The sequence below is a fragment of the Trichoderma atroviride genome, chromosome 2 (assembly GCF_020647795.1).
Source record: "Trichoderma atroviride chromosome 2, complete sequence".
In the NCBI taxonomy this organism is placed as follows: domain Eukaryota; kingdom Fungi; phylum Ascomycota; class Sordariomycetes; order Hypocreales; family Hypocreaceae; genus Trichoderma; species Trichoderma atroviride.
This window is the reverse complement of record NC_089401.1, coordinates 2,366,241-2,384,264: the sequence shown is the minus strand read 5'-3', so window position 1 is coordinate 2,384,264 and position 18,024 is coordinate 2,366,241. Positions and strand designations below refer to the sequence as shown.

Sequence of the window (18,024 nt, the reverse complement as noted above, 5' to 3'; positions counted from 1 at the left end):
GGCAAGAGAATAGATTTTCGATGTAGACTGGCGAGCCTAGTAATTTTTGGGTGGGTTTGCAGAGGTTGGAACTTGGAGGGGCAAATGGCTTGAGGTCGCAGCATAGCAATAGGTCAGAACGAACAATAGGACCGCATTTTCACATGCAAAGAAATTCAAAGAAAACCAGGTTTCTCTATTTATCTGATATCAGAAGGGGGAAAAGACATTTCACGTATGATTGAAAATTCAAGGGTATCTCTATTTACAACTACATGTACTAACAAGTCTAATATATGCAACACCAAGGTGGAAATCTACAGTTCGCCATGGTTTGGCGCCTTGCCCGCCGATTTGCGCGCTGTGGACAGCCTCGTTCGCAGCTCTTTGCTCCAAGGTCCCCTGTTTAACTTGACCATCCTCTCGACGTTGTAATCCCAGCACCCGTCATCTAGGGCTGTCTTTGCTGTTTCACACACTGCGTTGCTCGACGCCTGGCCCTTTGGCCACTGGCCAAGCTGAGCGCCCATATCCTCGTCCAAGAAGGTATCCAGCACCAGCTGCCCGACTTTTCTCTGTGCCCCTGCCCATTCCTCGCCTTCTGGAACGAGGACACCCAGGAGTTGCGTCATGCCGTCATTTGCGAGGAAATCCTTCCTGATCTTGTCGTCTTTGATGAGGCCGTTGATGGCTGAAACTACAGCCTTGACTTTTCCGGGGGAATCGCCAACCGAGGCAATGGGGTAGTAGAAGAGGTCGTGGGTGCGGGTGCCATCGCGAGGGCACGATTGTTCCATGAGCGGTTCCCAGATGTTGGCCACTTCTTTCAGCGCCGAAGGATTGTTGGAAAGGGCACCGGCGAGAATAGCAGCCGCTTGTTGGCTTCGCGGAGTGACTTGTTTGGGAGTCTCGCCGTCACGAGATCCCATCAAGCAAAACAGTGCCTTTACCACGTCTGCATCTTCGGTGATTTTGAGTCCGTAGTAGATGTCGTGGGATAGTTCTTCTAGCCCTTCAAGACCATGGTCAAACTCTTCGTCACTTGGAATAATGCCACTTTTGAGCATTTTGAACGTCTCTGCAAAGGCAATAGCCTCCACCTGTGCCCCTTCTCCTTGAGCCGGCTCCTTCACCTTGCCAACAGCATCGTATTTTGGTGCTCCCTTGGGCACTTGGACTGTCTCGGGCTGCTCCTGGTCGACAAGCACCACGGCCTGATCAATGGGTAGGCCTTCCAGATCAGGATTCGTTTCGTCGGGTACGTTGATCTTGGCCTCTTTGACTCCTGTCCAGATGTTCAAGCGAACATGGAGTCCACTCGGTAGTTCTTGGTCATCACGGACTGTTTGGAATTCATCTGTCGGTTGAAAGACTCGAGGATAACACTCTTCGGGATTGGAAGTGTGGCAGATTAGATCCGAATTTCCTGACCCTGCCTGGGGCGAAGGCTGTGATGATGATGCCGCAACTGGAGCCGCTATGAGAAGCAAGATGCCCAGAACCAATGCAAAGATGATTGGTAATGACTTGCGTTTAGACCGAATAGAAGGCATGTCCGGCAATATTGTGAAAGTGTGAATATGCAGTGTTACCTAGCTCTGAGAAAATTTGCTGGAAAGCTTTTCCACTTTGTCGTGTATGAAGCCGTGGTAAGCTGATGATGAGTTGCAATGGCAGCCTGTCCCTTATACACTGGTAGCTGTGTTGACGCCAGACGCCTCGAAAAGTATGCAGAAAAAAAGTGTGGTTTTGAAAAAAAGAAGAAGAGAAAAAAACAGTTTACAAATCTATTTCATTAAACAAACGAACAAGCAGTCTATAAATGAGTCAACGCTTGGAAAAGGACACTTCAGAAGATTGGGTTAGGTGGACCTCAAAAGTTGTAAGAAACGAGCAAAAACTGTCACTGCGCAGAGGCGAAATCTGGCTTCTGAATCTTGGCGGCATCCAATTGGATGAACGCATGACTCAGCAGCCTACTCTAGAAACTCGAAGAAAATGGCTTATTGCCACTCACTTAGTTTGTAGGTTCTCTACGTGTTATTGCCATCTATGAACTTTTATTCATTGTGTAGTCTTGGGGGAAAATAAAAATGCGATGATTGAAGCACGGTGTGCTTATTGTCCATTTGGATGCTGTCACGTTTTCGGAAACAAGGCCTTGTCCCATACATAGTCCAAAGGGGTTGGGAATGGCCTCGTGTCTCACATTTTCCAACCACCTGCGGTGTACCATTGCCAAAGTCTGAATTCAGAGAAAGCTGTGATGCTGGTGGTCTCGTCGTTTCCGTCGTAAATTCACAGCGATGGCTGGTTTGTGGCTACAGTTGATGATATAAATCAAGTCTCCTCACTCGGGAATCTTCGGAATATCTCGTCTTACACTTTACTGCAATATCTCTCCCTCCCTGCATTACAAAGTCATTCTTTTTCCCCCCTAGTTAGAGAAAAAACTCGGTTAAAGAATTTCTTTCCAAAATGATGTCTTTAATCTTGGTATTCTTTTACCTCTTGGCTTGCTCAATATTCGGCGTACAAGCTATGCCAATGGAAGGCCATTACCTGCGGAGACACGGCTATCTCTACTCTCGAATTCCAGTTCCCAGCCTACGCCTACCCCGATGGTCCAAGACGAACGACGCGCAGAGCCCAAACAGCTGGGCAAACAGTCGACTAGAAGAAGGCTTAACATACACAAATGCGTATGTTGCTGAAGAAAACTTTCTGGAAGACGATATGGGATTATATACGTTGTATGACGAAATCTCGGACTCATTCTAGATGCTCAGGTGTCTAAGACTTGGGGAATACCTATTGAATGTTTTGTGTAATCTTCATTATTTATTGGTTCAGGTTTGAAAACCATATCACTCTTTTTGTAATTCCCCAGGCATGGCATGCAATTAATATTTTTTCTCTCTTACAAGAAAAAAAAAAAGGACAGACATCAACCTCAATACGAACTATTTGAGCTCCTTGGTTTGCAATCTGATCAATCGCATGTGCAAGCCTCCCTAAAGCAGTTTGCTATTCATACTGTGCTTTGTTACCTAATTTCGCCGGAAACATTTTCGCCAGAGCCAAGAAACGCGGGCAATGCGTAGCCCCCGAGCCCATTAGAAATCCTCCTCGCAGCAGTCGTGAGACAGTTGCCGATTCAAAAACATCGCACGGCCTGGCGCCTACTCCCAATCGCACTTGGCACAGCGCTGCGCTCCAATCTATTGAATGGGTCGGGGTCCTGTTTTAATAGAATTCGATTGAGGTCACGCGTTTCTCCTTTCCTTGAAGCTTCTGCAACTGCTCAAAAGTCCAAGCTTTGTGTCACGATACAGCTTCTGACGTAGCAAAGAAGAAAAAAAAAAAAAGAGAATCTCAGGGTCATTGGAGTGTCAATTTAGGCTCAATCTTCCTCCCTCCTCTTTCTTCTCTTTTTCGCCTTCGCCAGTACCTAATACGAGGAAGCTTATTTCGAGCTACCCTCCCCCGATTATCGAGCTCGCTTGCGACCAGACGACATCTCTGAATGCTGCTCTAGAAGCTCGCAATCTCCAACTTGTTGTGCAGCGCAGTCCTTTCTTCTCCAACTACCGACGCGCGCACACACACACCATCACTTACAACAAAAAACTGCGACAAGATGCCATCCCCACGACGGATGCGCCTCCTCATGGTGGCGGTGGTCATCACCGTCGTCTTCGTCCTCTTCTACAGCTCCGGCATGCAGCCCGAAGCCGACGCCAGCCTCAAGGGCTTCTACGAGAAAACAAAAGACGCCATGGAGCGAGGGGCGGCGCGAGGGCAGGCAGTGATCAACTCCAAGACGGGAGAGAAGGCGGGCCACATACCTGCCGACAAGGACGGCGACGGCGACATTGACAACGACGACAAGGTGGCGGCGCAAGAGCTCCAGGAGCGGCTGCAGGCCGTTGCGCAAGAGGCAAAGGACAAGGCCAACGAGAAGAGCCCCAAGCCCGACTTTCCCAGCAAGATTATCGGCGTGGGAAGCTCGGCCGAGGGGCAGGCGAAGAAGGGCCAGGTCAAGGTTGGCAGCGGTAGTGGCGGTGGTGGCGGTGACATTGGGGAGAGAGTCAAGCCCGAGACGACAAGGGAGGAGACAAAGGAAGAGCACGAAGCCGAAGTCGAGATCAACAGCATCCTGAAGAAATCACCGGGTAAGCAGCTATCCTAATGCCGTTCTGTGCATAAACCACCTCTTATGCTAACCTTTGCATGCGTGCGCCCGTTTCAGTCATCATCTTCTCAAAGACCTACTGTCCGTACTCGAAGCGTGCCAAGGGCATCCTCCTCGAAAAGTACGCCATCACTCCCGAGCCGTTTGTCGTCGAGATTGACGAGCACCCGCTCGGCCCCCATCTTCAAGACTACCTCCAGAAGAAGACGGGCCGCAGAACGGTGCCAAACATCTTGATCAATGGCGTCAGCATTGGCGGCTCCGACGACATTGTTGCGCTCGACAACGAGGACAAGCTTGTGGCCAAGTTCCGCGACCTGGGCCAGGCACGCGTAGAGATTTCCGAACGCTTTACTACTGGCGCGCATCAGTAAGATGTGCAGACTGGTAGTAACAAAAGAAGGCGATTCTTTTTTTTTTTTGTCTTGTTTGGATCAAAGCTGAAAGTCTGCAGCTACAACTAATATCGGGGTTTGATAATACATGTATGCATTGGGCAAGCCAGCAGGGCAGGGGCATCAATGCAGATTGTCAAGCGCGCATAACTGGAGTTTCTGGCGTTTCACAGCCGCGTACAAGTACGAGTCATAATCTGTCATGACAGTACACTACTATTCAACGGCAGGGAATGGGGATTTTAAATTCAACGTGTTTATTCATTTGCTTGCTTGCGTTTAAAGAGGGAAAAGATGGGAAACCGGGGAGGAAAGCTGGGTCAAGATTGTTGGCTGAGTGTTTCAGCTGGTGTAATTGAAATTCTGTAATGTATTCAACAGCGTAGCCTCTAAATCAGCCATGCGTATGTACTTGCATTCGGCAAAGAAAACATGTCGAGATAAGCCGTGGGCGAGGATGCGGTCTCGTCCCAGATAGCGTCATCTCTTGCATCTACTAGTGAAGCATCATGGCGGTTAATATAGCAAAGGGCAAAGCATCAGCGTGCCTTGTCTTCTCGACGAGCCCAGCCCTCTAAATCGCGCACCAAACTCGTTCTTTTTCTCTCCTTTTCCCTTTTCTCTTCTCCTTTCTCTTCTTGATTCATTTTCCCATCGTCCGTTTCTCTCCAGCAACAGCAACAGCAATGGCAGCGGCAGCAGCACGGCATCGCTCCCGTCTCAGTCCCTGGGCTTCAGGCCAAGGCGAGCACCGCTGACCATTCTCTTACCTATTTACCCAGACAAGCCCAGTCGCTGGCGCCTGTCCGCCAAAACGCCACCAAGTCCGCTACAGCGCGGTCTCGTCCCCAGCCCCGCCGGCGCTATCTGTTATCAGCCAGCACGAGAAATGGTCCCCCACCAGCTGCAGGGATCCGCTGCAGCACTTCATGTTCGAGGCGCCTGAATGGACGGCGCCGTTGCGTTTATCAACGGCTGGGGGTTAGGCCAGGTTCATGTTGTTTAGCTGCCGGATCCTCCAGGTGGCAGCGGTGGCAGCAGGTGCAGCGGCGCATCTGGCGGGCGAGATCAGGATCAGGGTGCTACCTACTAGTACTTGTACGATGACGGAAGAGCCAATGCCCTGAACGAGGTTGCGAATACGCCAGTCGTCACGGGCGAGATACGGCTGCTGTGCAAGAGAGAGCCAACACAGACAGATGGACGGTCAGCAGGGCAATGGCAGGAAGCGGCAGTGTGTCTCGTGTGTGCACCCCATACAAGCAAGCACCGGAGAATGGAGAAGACGAAGGGGAAAAAGCGAAAAAGCGTGGGGATGGCCGGTAAGCCGCCTGCGGGCTGCTTGGAACAGCTGAGGCCATGCCCAAAACAGCCCCGGCCCAGACTAGGATTGGCGACCACAGTGACCACAGTGACCACACCATCAACCGCGAGCTGAGCCTACAGTACAAAGTGCTCCGAGTATTATCTGTATCTCTCGCCCTCTAGCCTGCTATTAGTCGTTAGCAGGCCAGTTGGGCATCTCAGCGCAATAAGAAGAGCCTGGGCGCGCCACCCCCTCACGTTTCCCTCTCCTTCTCTTCTCTCCAATTGCCAGTTTCAATCCAACTGCCACAGCCGGGCTTGAAAAACATTCATTCTTTTTTTTCCCGGCGCTTCCTGGGCTTTTTCCATTTTGCTTAGTTGTCTGGGGAATATTATTTACAAAAGGTCCCCCGTCTAGCGCCGCACAAGTGGCCATACAGCAGCTGCCTCTTATCCTTTTCTCGATATTGACACACTCCGCGGCACTATTCCGTCCGCTGTGCCTGTTCGGTCAAGAGACGGTGGCTCACCGACCGGCGCTCTCGTTCCGAGTCGCATCATCAAGCTGCAACCTTGCGTCAATTGGGCTTTCGCTACAGCCTCTTTGAATCCTTGAAGAAATACTACGCATCCCAGCGCTGGGATATATTGCCCTTCCTCTCGCTCATACGCATAGACAGACACTCCCCTCATATACAACATGTCTGACGCTCCCGCCAATACTACCTCTGCCTTACGGCGTCCCTCCACCAGCTCCGAGACGTCCTCCCTCTCCTCGGCCTCAACCGCCTCCACCGCCTACACCACTTACTCTTATACCAAGGAAGGCCAGCCGCTCCTCGACATCCACGAGAGAAAAGCCAAGAGGGGCCTGCGCCAAAAGGCTCGCGACATGGTGCACGACATGGGCAACCCACCCACTGCGCGACAAGATGCCAAGGACGGCAAAGAGACGCTTAACCATGCTCCATTGGGCGGCATGATAGGCGAACCCATGATGAGGCCAGGCAAGATTTAGATGGATACTTGTGCGTCTTGTGGCTGGCTGGTAATATCTGCCTGTCTGTCCATTGGCTCGATGGGGCAAATACCGTTGCATTGCATTGCAGCGCTGTATCTGGACAAAGAAAATTATCATGATGGAAATGAAATCTGAAAAAAGGGTCTCGGCGTTTTGTTCTTGTCTCTGATGGATCGCTTGGGTTTATGTTATTATTTTACTCTTTATGTATGTCTTTGAAAGTTTTAGTTGGTGAGCGCCATGGCTATTGTTTATTCTCTTCTTACTTGATTCTCTCTTTGAAATGAGAAAAGCAGTGTGAATGAACGTGAGGCGCTTGACCTGCTTGGTTTCACATGCAATAACCTTGGAATTGGTAGGAAATGCCGCATGTAAATATACCTGGCTATCCAATCCATCCTTCTGAGCATCTGTCATGATCTCAAGTGCCCATAAACGTAGTAGCTGTATCTGTAATGTAACCAAGATAGAATGCCCGAATGCTTGCCCGAATCCCACAACCGTAAATAGTCCATTCCCATCCTCCCTGTGAATAGAAAAACCCCAGCGTAGTCCAGCGCCGCGATTTTATGAATCCTTGAATATACCCAAATAAAGAGCCTTCCCAGATATATTGCCTGGTGCCCAGTTCAACGCACCGCCGTCAATCCCGCCTGATAAAATAATGTAAAAAGAGAAAAAGTACAGTTGATCAAGTCAAGCTTGTTTCCCAACGCCAGGTGCCATTAAAGTCTCCAAAAAAAATATAACCCTCACTACAACTCTGTGTATTTGCTGTCTGCTGTCCGATTAGGCTCTCGGAGCGTTCTCCTTGTTTCTTTCCGTATGTGTTGAATTCTTAATAGATGGGAGATGATCATTATATGATGAGCACTTTGCTTCTCAGTTGAGATTCTCATGCAATGTCACCGTGTTCCTGTTCATGGCGGTACCGGTATATTTGTTTCGCCTGCCATGAAGTGCTCGACGGCATCAATGCCAACTTGCCTGCAAGAAATTGTTAGCCTCTAGAAACCTTTTAAAAGCCGATGCCAAATTTCAATCAAGAAAGAAACGGAGAGGAGCATTTAGCAGATCAAGTTTCAGGGCAACTCACGTCGTCAGCATCAGCCTCGTAAACTCATCCATGTCATCCGGCCGAGCATACATCCAAAACTCCTTGAAGCTCATGTCCGTAACGCAGTACTGCGGCTTCTCGCGCCACGCGCGGAAAAAATCCACCGAGGAGGTGGCCTCCCAGAGATGCCGTGAGGCCGTGAAGCTGTGGCCGTCTTCCCAGAACTCTGGAGGGGCTGTTATTAAACCATACTCGTCAACTTCCTGGCTTACACGCAAAATATAATGGGAATACGAACCTTCTTCTGACTTGAGGACGAAGACAAGACACATTATGGCAAAGGAAATCATGATGGTCCGCCTTGTGCATTCTACCATGATCCAGCTCTAGAGATGAGACAAGAAAAGTCAGTATATGGGCCAAGAGAACGACATGGTCGGTTTTCAGTGATGCTAAACTCACATCCCAGCTCTTTGGCGGCTTGTCTCTCAACATATGCGCTGATGCTGGCAAGCCTTCTTCCAGCTCATTCTTGACTGCTATCAAGTCCTTCACCCACGACAAAAATACGCTCATCTCTCTCTCCGCCGCCGCCCTCATGCCCAAATCACCATCAAAGATGCGCATCGAGTTCAGCACCAAGAGCGCCTGCACTCTCGCCAACCGATCCGCGTGCGTCGTCGCTCTCTCGCCGTCACGATGGACTTCGCGCACGGCATCCAGCAACACCTTTAGCGTCCACCCCTTGGTCTGTGGGGTCTGAGAAGAGTATGCCGTGGCAGCGGAAAATGCCGTCAAGATTGTCTTGGGCAGCTGTGAGGACCAGAGGCGAGGGTGCAAGAAGGGCGCCTCACGACGCTGAGCAAAGTCTCTGTACATGTCGGAAATGGCCTTGACGATGAAGCCAATCTTGCTGCGGGGGTCGTGAACCTGGCAGACGTCGGCTGTAATGCACTGGTCCTCGTTCTGGAGGATAGAAAGATCACGAATAGGCTGTGGTGGTTGCAAGTGTTGCGACTGTGACGATTGCGGCTGTTCTGTCTGTAGTGACGGCGCGATGGGAACGGGGGGGGAGGTCCATCTTATCACTGTCTCCAAAGCCGCTCAGATCCCACAAGCCGCCGTCGCCTGTGCCGGTCCCGTTCATCAGGTCGACAATGGAGAAGCCCAGGTCTGCGTGAGGGTGATGTGAATGAGGATCGCAGCCGAGACCCATCCCGGCGTCCTGCTGGAGGCTCTCCGGGCTGGTGTTGGTGCCGGTTGTGGTGCTGAGGCTCTCGATATCAAAGCTCATGTCGAATTCGGGAGGCATCTCTGGCGTGGCGCAGCTGCCCTCGACGGTTGATACTGAGGCACATGAGGGGATCGTTGTGGCGGCGGAGGCCCCGGCTGGAGACTGTTGCTGATGCTGATGCTGGAGTTGCTGCGGATGCTGTTGCTGTGATTGCTGTGGTTGCTGCTGTGGCTGGCGCTGATAGACGCAATCGAGTCCCTTGGCTGCGCATCGAGTGCATCGCGGCGTGCGCTTATCGCAGCGTCTCTTGCCGCGGACGCAGGCATTGCAGCTCTTCTGGCGCGAGGCCGCAGAGCCGCCGTCGGCGTTGATGCGGTCCATCTTGCGCAGCCCCGAGCCGATGCTGCTCAGCGAGTTGCTGTCCGTGCCGCCAGTGAAAGAATCCATTGGCCAAGGAGGGGAGGAGGTGAAGGAGGAGCTGCGGATATGCTGTTGCTGTTGCTGTTGCTGCTGAGGCCTATCAAGCGAGACCATGGACGGCACTACCAAATCTCCGCGCTACGCCAGCAAGCGACAAAGAGACCAATTGTGCAGAATAAAAAGCACTGGATGATGAAAAAGATGTGAATGAAGAATATGAGAGATGGATGAGAATAATGAAAGAAAGTTTGGGTGAGTGAGTAGGTAGCTGGTTCAAGAAACAGAATGATGGGAAGGAGTTAGGGAACGGATTATCGCCGGCGGGACGATAAGATCTAAGAGGACGCCGTAGTCGCGGAAACTCTAATACTGCGGCGCGCTCATTCGGCAGCGGTAGCCTTTTAGTTGGTATTAGCTGCAAGATGGAGGAAAATAGAGAGAAAAATAATCCCAAAAAAACTTGGTAGATCCTAGAGTAACAAGAAAAAAAGAAGAGGAAAGTGAAAGAGAAAACCTTCCAATCCAATTGAACTCCCAAAGAGAGAAACTCTATGCCATCATGCTACTTACAAAGACAAAAAAGCAAAACTAAAAGAGGAAACCAGGGTCCGGCGTGTGTCAAAACGCAAATTCCCCGGTAACTGAAGCTGAATCCGCACCCGAGATACAACGCCCAAGTCCGCAAGTCCGCCAAAAGCCAGCTCCGCAAGTCCGCCGCCTTTTCTTACAATCCAAGCCTCAATTTGTATATTTGATTCCGGAGGAGGCTTAGAAGGGCGTGGCAGGAGACGGGCCGCAATCCGAAACTCTTTCTTTCTTTCTTCCCTTTGCTGACGGCATTTTACCAAGGACGGCTAGAAAGGAAGAAAGAAAGAAAGGAGCCAAGAACCATTAGTTTCCTTTGCAAAGTCGTGGAAGCCATGTGCTGCGTGTCTCACAGCCTACAGGTACAGAGTCAGTATTAGCGTCGACGTTTTTTAGCTGCAATGCAACAATGACCAACTCACCCCACACTTTTGCTCTATGCAATCTCTCTTTAGCATCTGCATCATCCTATTATTTATCGAGTGACGCGTCTTGCGGATTTTGACAAATTGGAGAGAGGCTAATTTTGCTAGGACACAGTTCTTTCCATTTACGAGTCAAAGGGTCTGGTATATCTGCAACTGATGAATCACCATACAGCCATTAGCGAAAACCACGCCCGCACTTTGCCAAATCTCACCATCAGTCAGCATCAGTCACCATGGCCCATTACATTACATCACGTCAAATATCGAACGAATAAACAGGTTTAGAATCATCTCATACAGAAAACCGACATACAGTGACCTAACCAGCAACACGCAAAGGTGTTGCTCTCGTATATGCCACCGGAAACGCAAAATACCAGGTTGCCATCGAATGGCATGCCTCCCAATTCCCTCCCAAGCTTTCTTAGCAAATGGGTATATACCACTATCATGGCCCTCGCGTCTTTAAGAATCAAAGCCTATCTCTCCCTTTTATAGAAAATCCCTGAGCATGCCTCTCCAGTTTCCCCTTTCCTCCCCTTCCACCAGTTCTTGGCAGCCCGGCTGAGATTAGCTTTTGATTATCCACTGCCATAAATTGTGGCGAAACTCGAAAGACAAATTAAACGCCTCCCTGACCAGTTCGAATCTGGTACGAAAACCACACAATTTCCAGTGGTTCTTATGACAAAAAGTTGAAAAGAAAGAGAGAAGAAAGAAAAGAGAAGGAGAAAGAAGACAGAAAAAATAACCGAAAATAACCGAAAAGAGAAGAGAAGAGAAGAAAAGAGAAGAAAAGAAAAGGAAAGAAAAGAAAAAGAAAGAGACGGGAGAAAATAAGAAAGGAGATAAACAAAGTGTCAGGCCAAAGATAAAGCGGCCAGTATGGCTGCTTTTGAAAAAAGCTGCCGGTCTCTGTCGCAATTATACAACCGCCTCCAAGATCATAATCTAGAAGGCATAAACAACCAGAGAAAGAATCGAAAAGAAAATCAAAGTTCTAATAACACAGATTAAAGCCAAGGCTTCGAACGCCGATCGGCAGAGGATGTAATTTTTTTGGTGTTTTTTTTTGTCTTTTTTTTGTTTTTCTTCGTCTGGCATCCGGGCATTCGTCTAGTCGCAGAGTGGCTATACGGTTCATATCGCGTGTCTTGTCTGCACATGTTCATTCAATCATGCGAGCACGGTGAAAGGCATAGAAAGCATAGATCCTCGTGACAATGACGCAATCCGCAGGGTCGGTCAATAACGTCTTTGCTAGTAACGAGCTGGTCCGTAACCATTAGATCGTGGCGCCTCATACTGCACTCCCGTCATGGAGTCAGGGCCATTCTGGATGCCGTTGTTAAGAGACCGGAGAGGTGGCAGCTCAGTCCGGGGAGCACTTGCATAGTGATCGGACGAGTAACTAGGCTGGCTAATGGACGCAGGAGGCGGCGCTGACTGGCGATTCAGCTCTCCAACAAGCTGGGAGTTCTCCATTCGCAGTCCTGATATCTCTCGCCGGAGCATATCGTTCTCGGTCATGGCCGTGTTGTAGTGAGATTGAAGTACCCGAACGTGATCAATATGTCTTTGATGCTCCGCAATGGCTAGTAGCCTGTTAGTTTGGGCAATATTCATAAGAGAGAAGGGTCTACACAAAAAGAAGGGGGTGGCAGGGGAGGATAAATGTTCACCTTTTGTGAGAATTTCCCACTTCGAAGCCTTTGAGCCACGCTCCTGCGGCATCAAATCGCGTAGCTGATCAAACAGCTCCTTCATCTCAGTTCTTCGCTTGCGTTCAGCCAGTTTGTGGCTTACTCTGAGCTCAGGGGTTCGGCTATAGGGCTGTGATCCCGTGGCTCCGTTACTCTCCTCAGCTTGAAGATCGGCAAGCTGCTTGTGCTGCATGCTATGGTGGTGCACAGGCGGGAACTCGGATGAGTTCATGCGGGAAAACTCAGCCCCATCTTCAAGTCTGCGCTGGCCCGGCGGCAGCCTAGACTCAGTGGTGAACTGGCTGCTCGCAATGGACTCCGTAATGCTACTGCGGCGCGATACATCGTATGAAGATTGGTTATTGGCTCTAACATCGTCCTCCGGGAAAGCCCACGCCTGACCCTTAGTCGGCTCGGCAGCACGGGCGATATGGCCAGTCGTTGGTCCAGTAATTGTAGGGGCAGTCCTAATCACCTTTGTCTCTGGGTTTCGCTCAGCACTAGGCTGGTAGCCATTTGAAATTCGATGGTGGGCAAGAGCCTCCAGACCGGGCCTGGGGTTCCGCTGCGCATGGAGTGTGTTTTGGATCGACGACGAAGATTGATTGTTGCTAGTGTACGGAGAACCTCCCAGGCGCATATCACTAATACCCTGGTTGATTCTGCTGTCCACGCTTTCACGTCGGCTTGCCATATTATTAGAGAGTCCCTCTCCCAGCATTGGGCCTGAAACATTGACTGTGTCTAGCGAGGTTGGTCGGTCGAATCTTCGCTGGTCGGTGCCGTTGTGAATAATGGGAACATTGCTAGGAGACACCATCGAGGCCACGCTCATGTTACTAGCAGAGGGGGAAACAACCGATTGGGGCAGCATATTGGTGGCTACAGGGGAAGGCGTCTTGTCAACTGAAGAATAGCCAGATCCGGCAGGGCTGAGTCCAGGAACCGTGAAGGATGCTGCTGAGGTATCTATTCAGCAAATTGTGAGCAAAACAAAGGAGGGAAGCATTTTGAAATTTCAAACAAGCAGACTTACGCTTGCTAGAGTTGTCGTGGGTCGAGTAAAATCCAGAATCGCGAAGCTGAGGAGCGGCCGCGGTATGGGCAGGTGCTCGATCGTCTCTGTTAAGAATGTTGGTGAGGCCAGCCGACTTGGAGGGCAGCGTTCGCTGCGGTGCCTGCGCTTCCATCCTAGCCATACAATGCGATGGAGACTATCGCGAAGTCGGGAGTGCAAGGGAGGAAGCGTGAATATCGCCAGCAACTCGGGAACGAGGTCCAGGGCAAAAGGCAGAGTGGCTGCGCCGGTTTGAGTGGGTGACTCCGCGATGTGGTCACAGCTGATGCTGTGGCGTACGATCGAGTCGATGAGAAGACCAATGTTTGGTTCCTCACGGTGATAGACAAACACGGGTAGAGAATTGGCGAAGTGCGGGTTCTTTGGGCAAGCGAGCGCGAAGCGAACCTCTCGCTCAGGAAGAGGCGCGAGCAGCACACTCAGCAAATCCGAACTCGAAGGGGGCTAGAAGCAGCCGTCGCTAATCATAAAGAAGTGTACTGAATAGCAAGAAAAGGAATAGAGCGGTGCAGTAGACGTTCTAAAGGGTATAAAGTAAAAAAGCTCGGCTTGAATGCTGGTGGGAGAGAGGAAGACGAGGAGAAAAGTGAAGAGAGGATAAAGTTGGGATGTGAGATTTGGAACTAGAATTTTGGGGATCGAACGAAAGGCGGATAGTGTAGGCGAGGCGCTCAGCCAGTGTAGGGGCAAGGCTAGAGGAGCTCTGGTACCAACTCGCAGGGCTCAGGGCGTGGAAAGTACCTGTACCTGCAAGAGTGCCACTGACAGGAGAGGAGCCAGCCTCGAAGGTACCTTTTGTTCCTCAGAGCCACTTGCAGGATATACAAGTATGTTGGTAGAACAGCCACGAGCGCATTGCAATCAGCAACGAGATACTTTTGCATCCACACAGTCGCAGCACGGGGGGGGGAACGGGGGAGGGAATTGGAGACTGGGTCCAGCAAGACCTTGGCTGGGATCCAGGGGACATCCACAGCGGGTACCTTGTACGAGAGCGTGCAACAACGGAGCAAGCAGACCAGGACAGGACAGGCCTGCAGCTACTTGCGGTGCTACTGCCAGTAGCAGGAGGTGCAGCGTACACGCGTGTCTTGGCCCCAAGTCTGCCCGGGGTAGCAGTACTTGGCCTGCCTGTACCGCCTGCCAGGATGATATCCAATGATCCAATGATATTCGTGGTGCTACAAAACTACATACAACTTCAACTACAAGTACCAGCGGCAGCCATGGTCTGCATCTCACAGAGATCAAGGCCCATCCAGCACTGATGCTCTGCCCACAGCACTGGGGCTGCTACCTTGGCGTCCACTGTGCCGTTACACAAGTCGAGAGAGGTGGCCGCGGCTGCTGCCACCACCACAGAAAACAGGCTTGAGGCTAATACCACCGAAAAATATTGGGAGGAGGGGGAGCCACAAAGACACACAGACCACAGGCCGCAGATGGGATGCGCCAGCTGGTTCTTGGGGAGGCCAAAATCAAAGGCATGGCGCGCCGTGGAATTACCATGTAGGTACCGCAGGCAAGTATGGAGTCGGCCACTCGACTCGCTCGCTCATGCTACTCCAGACTGAGAGTGGAAGTCAATGCAAACAAATGCAGGCAACCAGGGACTAGCAGCTGCAACTACAAGCAGCAACTCGTGCGCACGGAAGCCATCCATACCTGAAGAGTACAAGTTCGAGTGTAGTCGTTCTACCTTAGCTCGAGTAGCGGCAGCGATTTTATACACACGCCCTCTAGGTACTGCATCCCTGCCCCCCAGAGTGGTACCCTACTTGCCTACCACCCTAGGTACGTGTGGTAGAGATTCGTGCCTGTGCTTGTGCCTGTGCTTACAAGTAGGTAGACATGCTCGAAGGGCCTTCCTTGTTCTCCCTGGAGGCTGACACGGATGTGTATACTCTTTGGAGCACCACTGGGAGCTTGCCGTTGCGCTCAGTGCCACCAAAGCAGACCCGGCAGCAGGCACAGCAGCTGATTGTGAGCACAGGAGGGGGCGTCTTCTGTTGCAACGGCAAGCCCTCGAGGCCCTTTGCCAGCTCGCGGTACTTCCGGGAAGGCTGCTTGCGGGAGGATTCGCCTTTCAAGCAGAGCCTGCCCGTGGCTGGACTGGAGGACCATGATGGGTCGCTGCAAGGCGCCTCGTTGTGGCGAGGGGTCCAGGCCAAGATCGCTGTGCCTTTTAGCAATCCAATACCCGTACGTCTAGCAAAGGGGCAGTTTGTGGCCAGACTGTGGCATGAACCATAATGCAAGTGGCGGCGCGCAAGATGGCGCCCACAATGCTATTAGACCCTATTGAGCCACGAGCTGAAAGCCTCGCATCTCCCTGGCAGCCCTCTGTCACCGCCACGGCGTCTCTGTACTGGCTAGACGGGCATCGAAACGGCAGCATGGCGGTCAGTGGCTTCGACATGATCCTCGAGTTCCACCCGCAGGCTCTACCACACTCCAGATTCGACATCCGTCCCATGTCAGGCCGTAGGGCTAAGTTCCCCGATACCTGTAGAATGTGCTCCTCCGTCCGTGTCGATGGATGGCAGCGCTAGGCTCGATGCATCTCCGGCGCACGAGGGTTTCGCACAGGCACAGGCAATCCGTGCATGTGAAGACGATTGGCCCGGGCTGCGGACGAACCTGCCTGTGTGCCATGTGCGAGGAGATGCTGGAGATGTTCTTCTGCAGGCGGCGTCGCACTGACTGCCGCCCAGGTCGCTGCCCAAAGACGACGCAACGCCCAGTTTCTTACGTCTTGTGGTCTCTTGCCAAAGGCAGAGCCTCCTGTTCGCGGCTAGCCAGAACTGAGCGGCATGTATGGGGAACTGGAACTGCTCCGTCCTCGATTGCCACCGCCAACTGCAAAACACGTGTTTAATGCCAGTGCCTCGAGTTCCGTCGAGGATCAAATACGGGACGTGGATCGGGAGGACGGGGGTCTGGCTATAATCGCCGATGGAGGTAGCAACCGCAAGTTACATCTGCGACACGTTTCGCCCTGGACGGCACTTGCGCTTGGAGCAAGGCAAAAAGGGCCAGCTCCACTCCAAAAAAAGAAAAAATTGCCCTCCTCCGTGCTAAATCGTGCTAGCAGCCGAGCCAAGCCAAGCCAGAATCATCGAGACGAAGCCTGAGTGGAAGTGAGCACATCAGACAGTAACGGTACATATCAGCATGCCAGAGAGGCTGGAAGCAGGCGAGAGTCTCTTTGATGCCACGCACGGGAGAGGCGCCAATTGTTCTTTGCAAGTGTCAGTGTCCAGATACGCATTTGCTCGCCAACGCCAACGGGTCTTGGAGTCTGATAGACATGGCGTGGTGTCAGCGTTTGCCTGAGGCGTGGATACAGCAACTTCGCCCTGTACTCTATTTGACCCTTGCAAAATCTGGTAGCTGCTCCCCACAATGCCTGTAATTGCAGCGTCTTCCATTTGGCAGGTGCAGCACGGCAAGTCACCTTTGAGCTGCGTCTTTATTCTTTTTCTTCCACTTGGTCGACTTCATCTTGTCTCATCCCATTGAGCACTGCGGGTATTTGGGCACACTTCTGCTTGGAGAGGAGGCAAGGCTGCTTCCGTTCAGTTCCTGGCCATCTCCCTCCGTCTCCATGCTTACTGTACGGGGAGAAGAGAAATCGCAGGGCAGCTCCAAAGGCCCCATCAGCTAGGCACAATGGGCATACTGTAGAGAGATTGCCATCCGCTTTTCGATTTTTCGCTGCACAGCACCGCTCCCTCCATATCTCGAGCCCATGGAAACAGAGAGAGGATAGCAAGTATGTATGCCACCGGCATTTGGTACCAATCAAGCCTTGCTATTCTAGCTTCATCACATGGAAAACAGCTAGCGGGAGCACATTTACTAATAGTCTAACTAGGTACCTATCTTCCAAGGATCTGCTATTGATTTCCTTCATGTACAAGCCGGATAGGGGTACAAGTATAGGAAGCGAACGACAGAAGACGTAATATAGCAATTCGTCGCCTGCTACCGAGCATACCAAACCAACTATCGACACGCCCCTTGGGCGTCCAGACCGTTGTGCGGGCGCAAACACGTTCCTCACCCGTCCGTCAAGCTGCGAGAACGTGATTCCAATCCCAGTGGCAAACCCAATTTGTATGCCAGAGTGAGCCCTACAATGCAGAATCGGAATGGACACCGAGGCCAGAAACAAAACTGTTCTATCTTTGGGTAAAGTTGCAACGAACGTGCCTACAGATACCCTGATGACGGCACAGATTGCCCAATACAGCCTGGAGTTACTTGGTATTACTCCGTACTGTACTTTGCGATTACGCAGACTTCACACAAGTACCTACATGCTATGCAAGACCACAAGGTACCCTGCAATGTCCGTTGTGACGGTCGATTCAACCATTCAAACGCCATCTTTGACAGCCCATAGTTTGGTTGCGCTCTCAGCGACCCAACCAGACTTGGACGAGAAGGGGTGGAAAACCCGCCGGGTTGATTGACTAGTAGATTGCCTGGATGACAGCCCTTGGGGCAACCGAGCCAGGGCTCCTCGTGCCGCTGTGGATGGGATTGACTTGGTGTGCCCACAGGTCCACCGCAGGGTGCATATGCGCGATCTTCCGCCGCCACGTGAGACTCGTTCGGC

General features: G+C 51.5%; 10 protein-coding genes across 10 annotated transcripts; 6 read left to right on the top strand and 4 right to left on the bottom strand.

Annotated features, from left to right (window-relative positions):
* Positions 1–222: 222 nt before the first annotated feature.
* Positions 223–1,838, bottom strand: TrAtP1_003574 (uncharacterized protein). The gene has a single exon (XM_014088207.2). It carries the CDS (start codon positions 1,530–1,532, stop codon positions 297–299), a length of 1,236 nt encoding a protein of 411 aa, XP_013943682.1. The 5' UTR covers positions 1,533–1,838; the 3' UTR covers positions 223–296.
* A 619-nt stretch (positions 1,839–2,457) lies between these two features.
* TrAtP1_003573 (uncharacterized protein) lies at positions 2,458–2,760 on the top strand (the record flags this gene model as incomplete). The annotated part of the gene is made up of 1 exon (XM_066111943.1): positions 2,458–2,760. One exon carries the CDS (start codon positions 2,458–2,460, stop codon positions 2,758–2,760), a length of 303 nt encoding a protein of 100 aa, XP_065968023.1.
* Positions 2,761–3,046: 286 nt separating this feature from the next.
* TrAtP1_003572 (uncharacterized protein) lies at positions 3,047–4,977 on the top strand. Its single transcript, XM_014088010.2, has 2 exons — positions 3,047–4,154; positions 4,232–4,977. Exons 1-2 carry the CDS (start codon positions 3,620–3,622, stop codon positions 4,546–4,548), a joined length of 852 nt encoding a protein of 283 aa, XP_013943485.2. The 5' UTR covers positions 3,047–3,619; the 3' UTR covers positions 4,549–4,977.
* A 1,597-nt stretch (positions 4,978–6,574) lies between these two features.
* TrAtP1_003571 (uncharacterized protein) lies at positions 6,575–6,892 on the top strand (the record flags this gene model as incomplete). The annotated part of the gene is made up of 1 exon (XM_066111942.1): positions 6,575–6,892. One exon carries the CDS (start codon positions 6,575–6,577, stop codon positions 6,890–6,892), a length of 318 nt encoding a protein of 105 aa, XP_065968022.1.
* Positions 6,893–7,815: 923 nt separating this feature from the next.
* Positions 7,816–8,831, bottom strand: TrAtP1_003570 (uncharacterized protein; the record flags this gene model as incomplete). Its single annotated transcript, XM_014088008.2, has 4 exons — positions 7,816–7,882; positions 7,992–8,187; positions 8,251–8,338; positions 8,415–8,831. The coding sequence occupies 4 exons, from the start codon at positions 8,829–8,831 to the stop codon at positions 7,816–7,818; spliced, it is 768 nt and encodes a 255-aa protein (XP_013943483.2).
* A 103-nt stretch (positions 8,832–8,934) lies between these two features.
* TrAtP1_003569 (uncharacterized protein) lies at positions 8,935–9,720 on the bottom strand (the record flags this gene model as incomplete). Its single annotated transcript, XM_066111941.1, has 1 exon — positions 8,935–9,720. One exon carries the CDS (start codon positions 9,718–9,720, stop codon positions 8,935–8,937), a length of 786 nt encoding a protein of 261 aa, XP_065968021.1.
* Positions 9,721–11,879: 2,159 nt separating this feature from the next.
* TrAtP1_003568 (uncharacterized protein) lies at positions 11,880–13,521 on the bottom strand (the record flags this gene model as incomplete). Its single annotated transcript, XM_014088007.2, has 3 exons — positions 11,880–12,214; positions 12,302–13,291; positions 13,359–13,521. 3 exons carry the CDS (start codon positions 13,519–13,521, stop codon positions 11,880–11,882), a joined length of 1,488 nt encoding a protein of 495 aa, XP_013943482.2.
* Positions 13,522–15,251: 1,730 nt separating this feature from the next.
* On the top strand, positions 15,252–15,653 carry TrAtP1_003567 (uncharacterized protein; the record flags this gene model as incomplete). The annotated part of the gene is made up of 1 exon (XM_066111940.1): positions 15,252–15,653. The coding sequence occupies one exon, from the start codon at positions 15,252–15,254 to the stop codon at positions 15,651–15,653; it is 402 nt and encodes a 133-aa protein (XP_065968020.1).
* A 32-nt stretch (positions 15,654–15,685) lies between these two features.
* Positions 15,686–15,952, top strand: TrAtP1_003566 (uncharacterized protein; the record flags this gene model as incomplete). The annotated part of the gene is made up of 1 exon (XM_014088006.2): positions 15,686–15,952. One exon carries the CDS (start codon positions 15,686–15,688, stop codon positions 15,950–15,952), a length of 267 nt encoding a protein of 88 aa, XP_013943481.2.
* A 1,602-nt stretch (positions 15,953–17,554) lies between these two features.
* TrAtP1_003565 (uncharacterized protein) lies at positions 17,555–17,878 on the top strand (the record flags this gene model as incomplete). Its single annotated transcript, XM_066111939.1, has 1 exon — positions 17,555–17,878. One exon carries the CDS (start codon positions 17,555–17,557, stop codon positions 17,876–17,878), a length of 324 nt encoding a protein of 107 aa, XP_065968019.1.
* Positions 17,879–18,024: the final 146 nt, after the last annotated feature.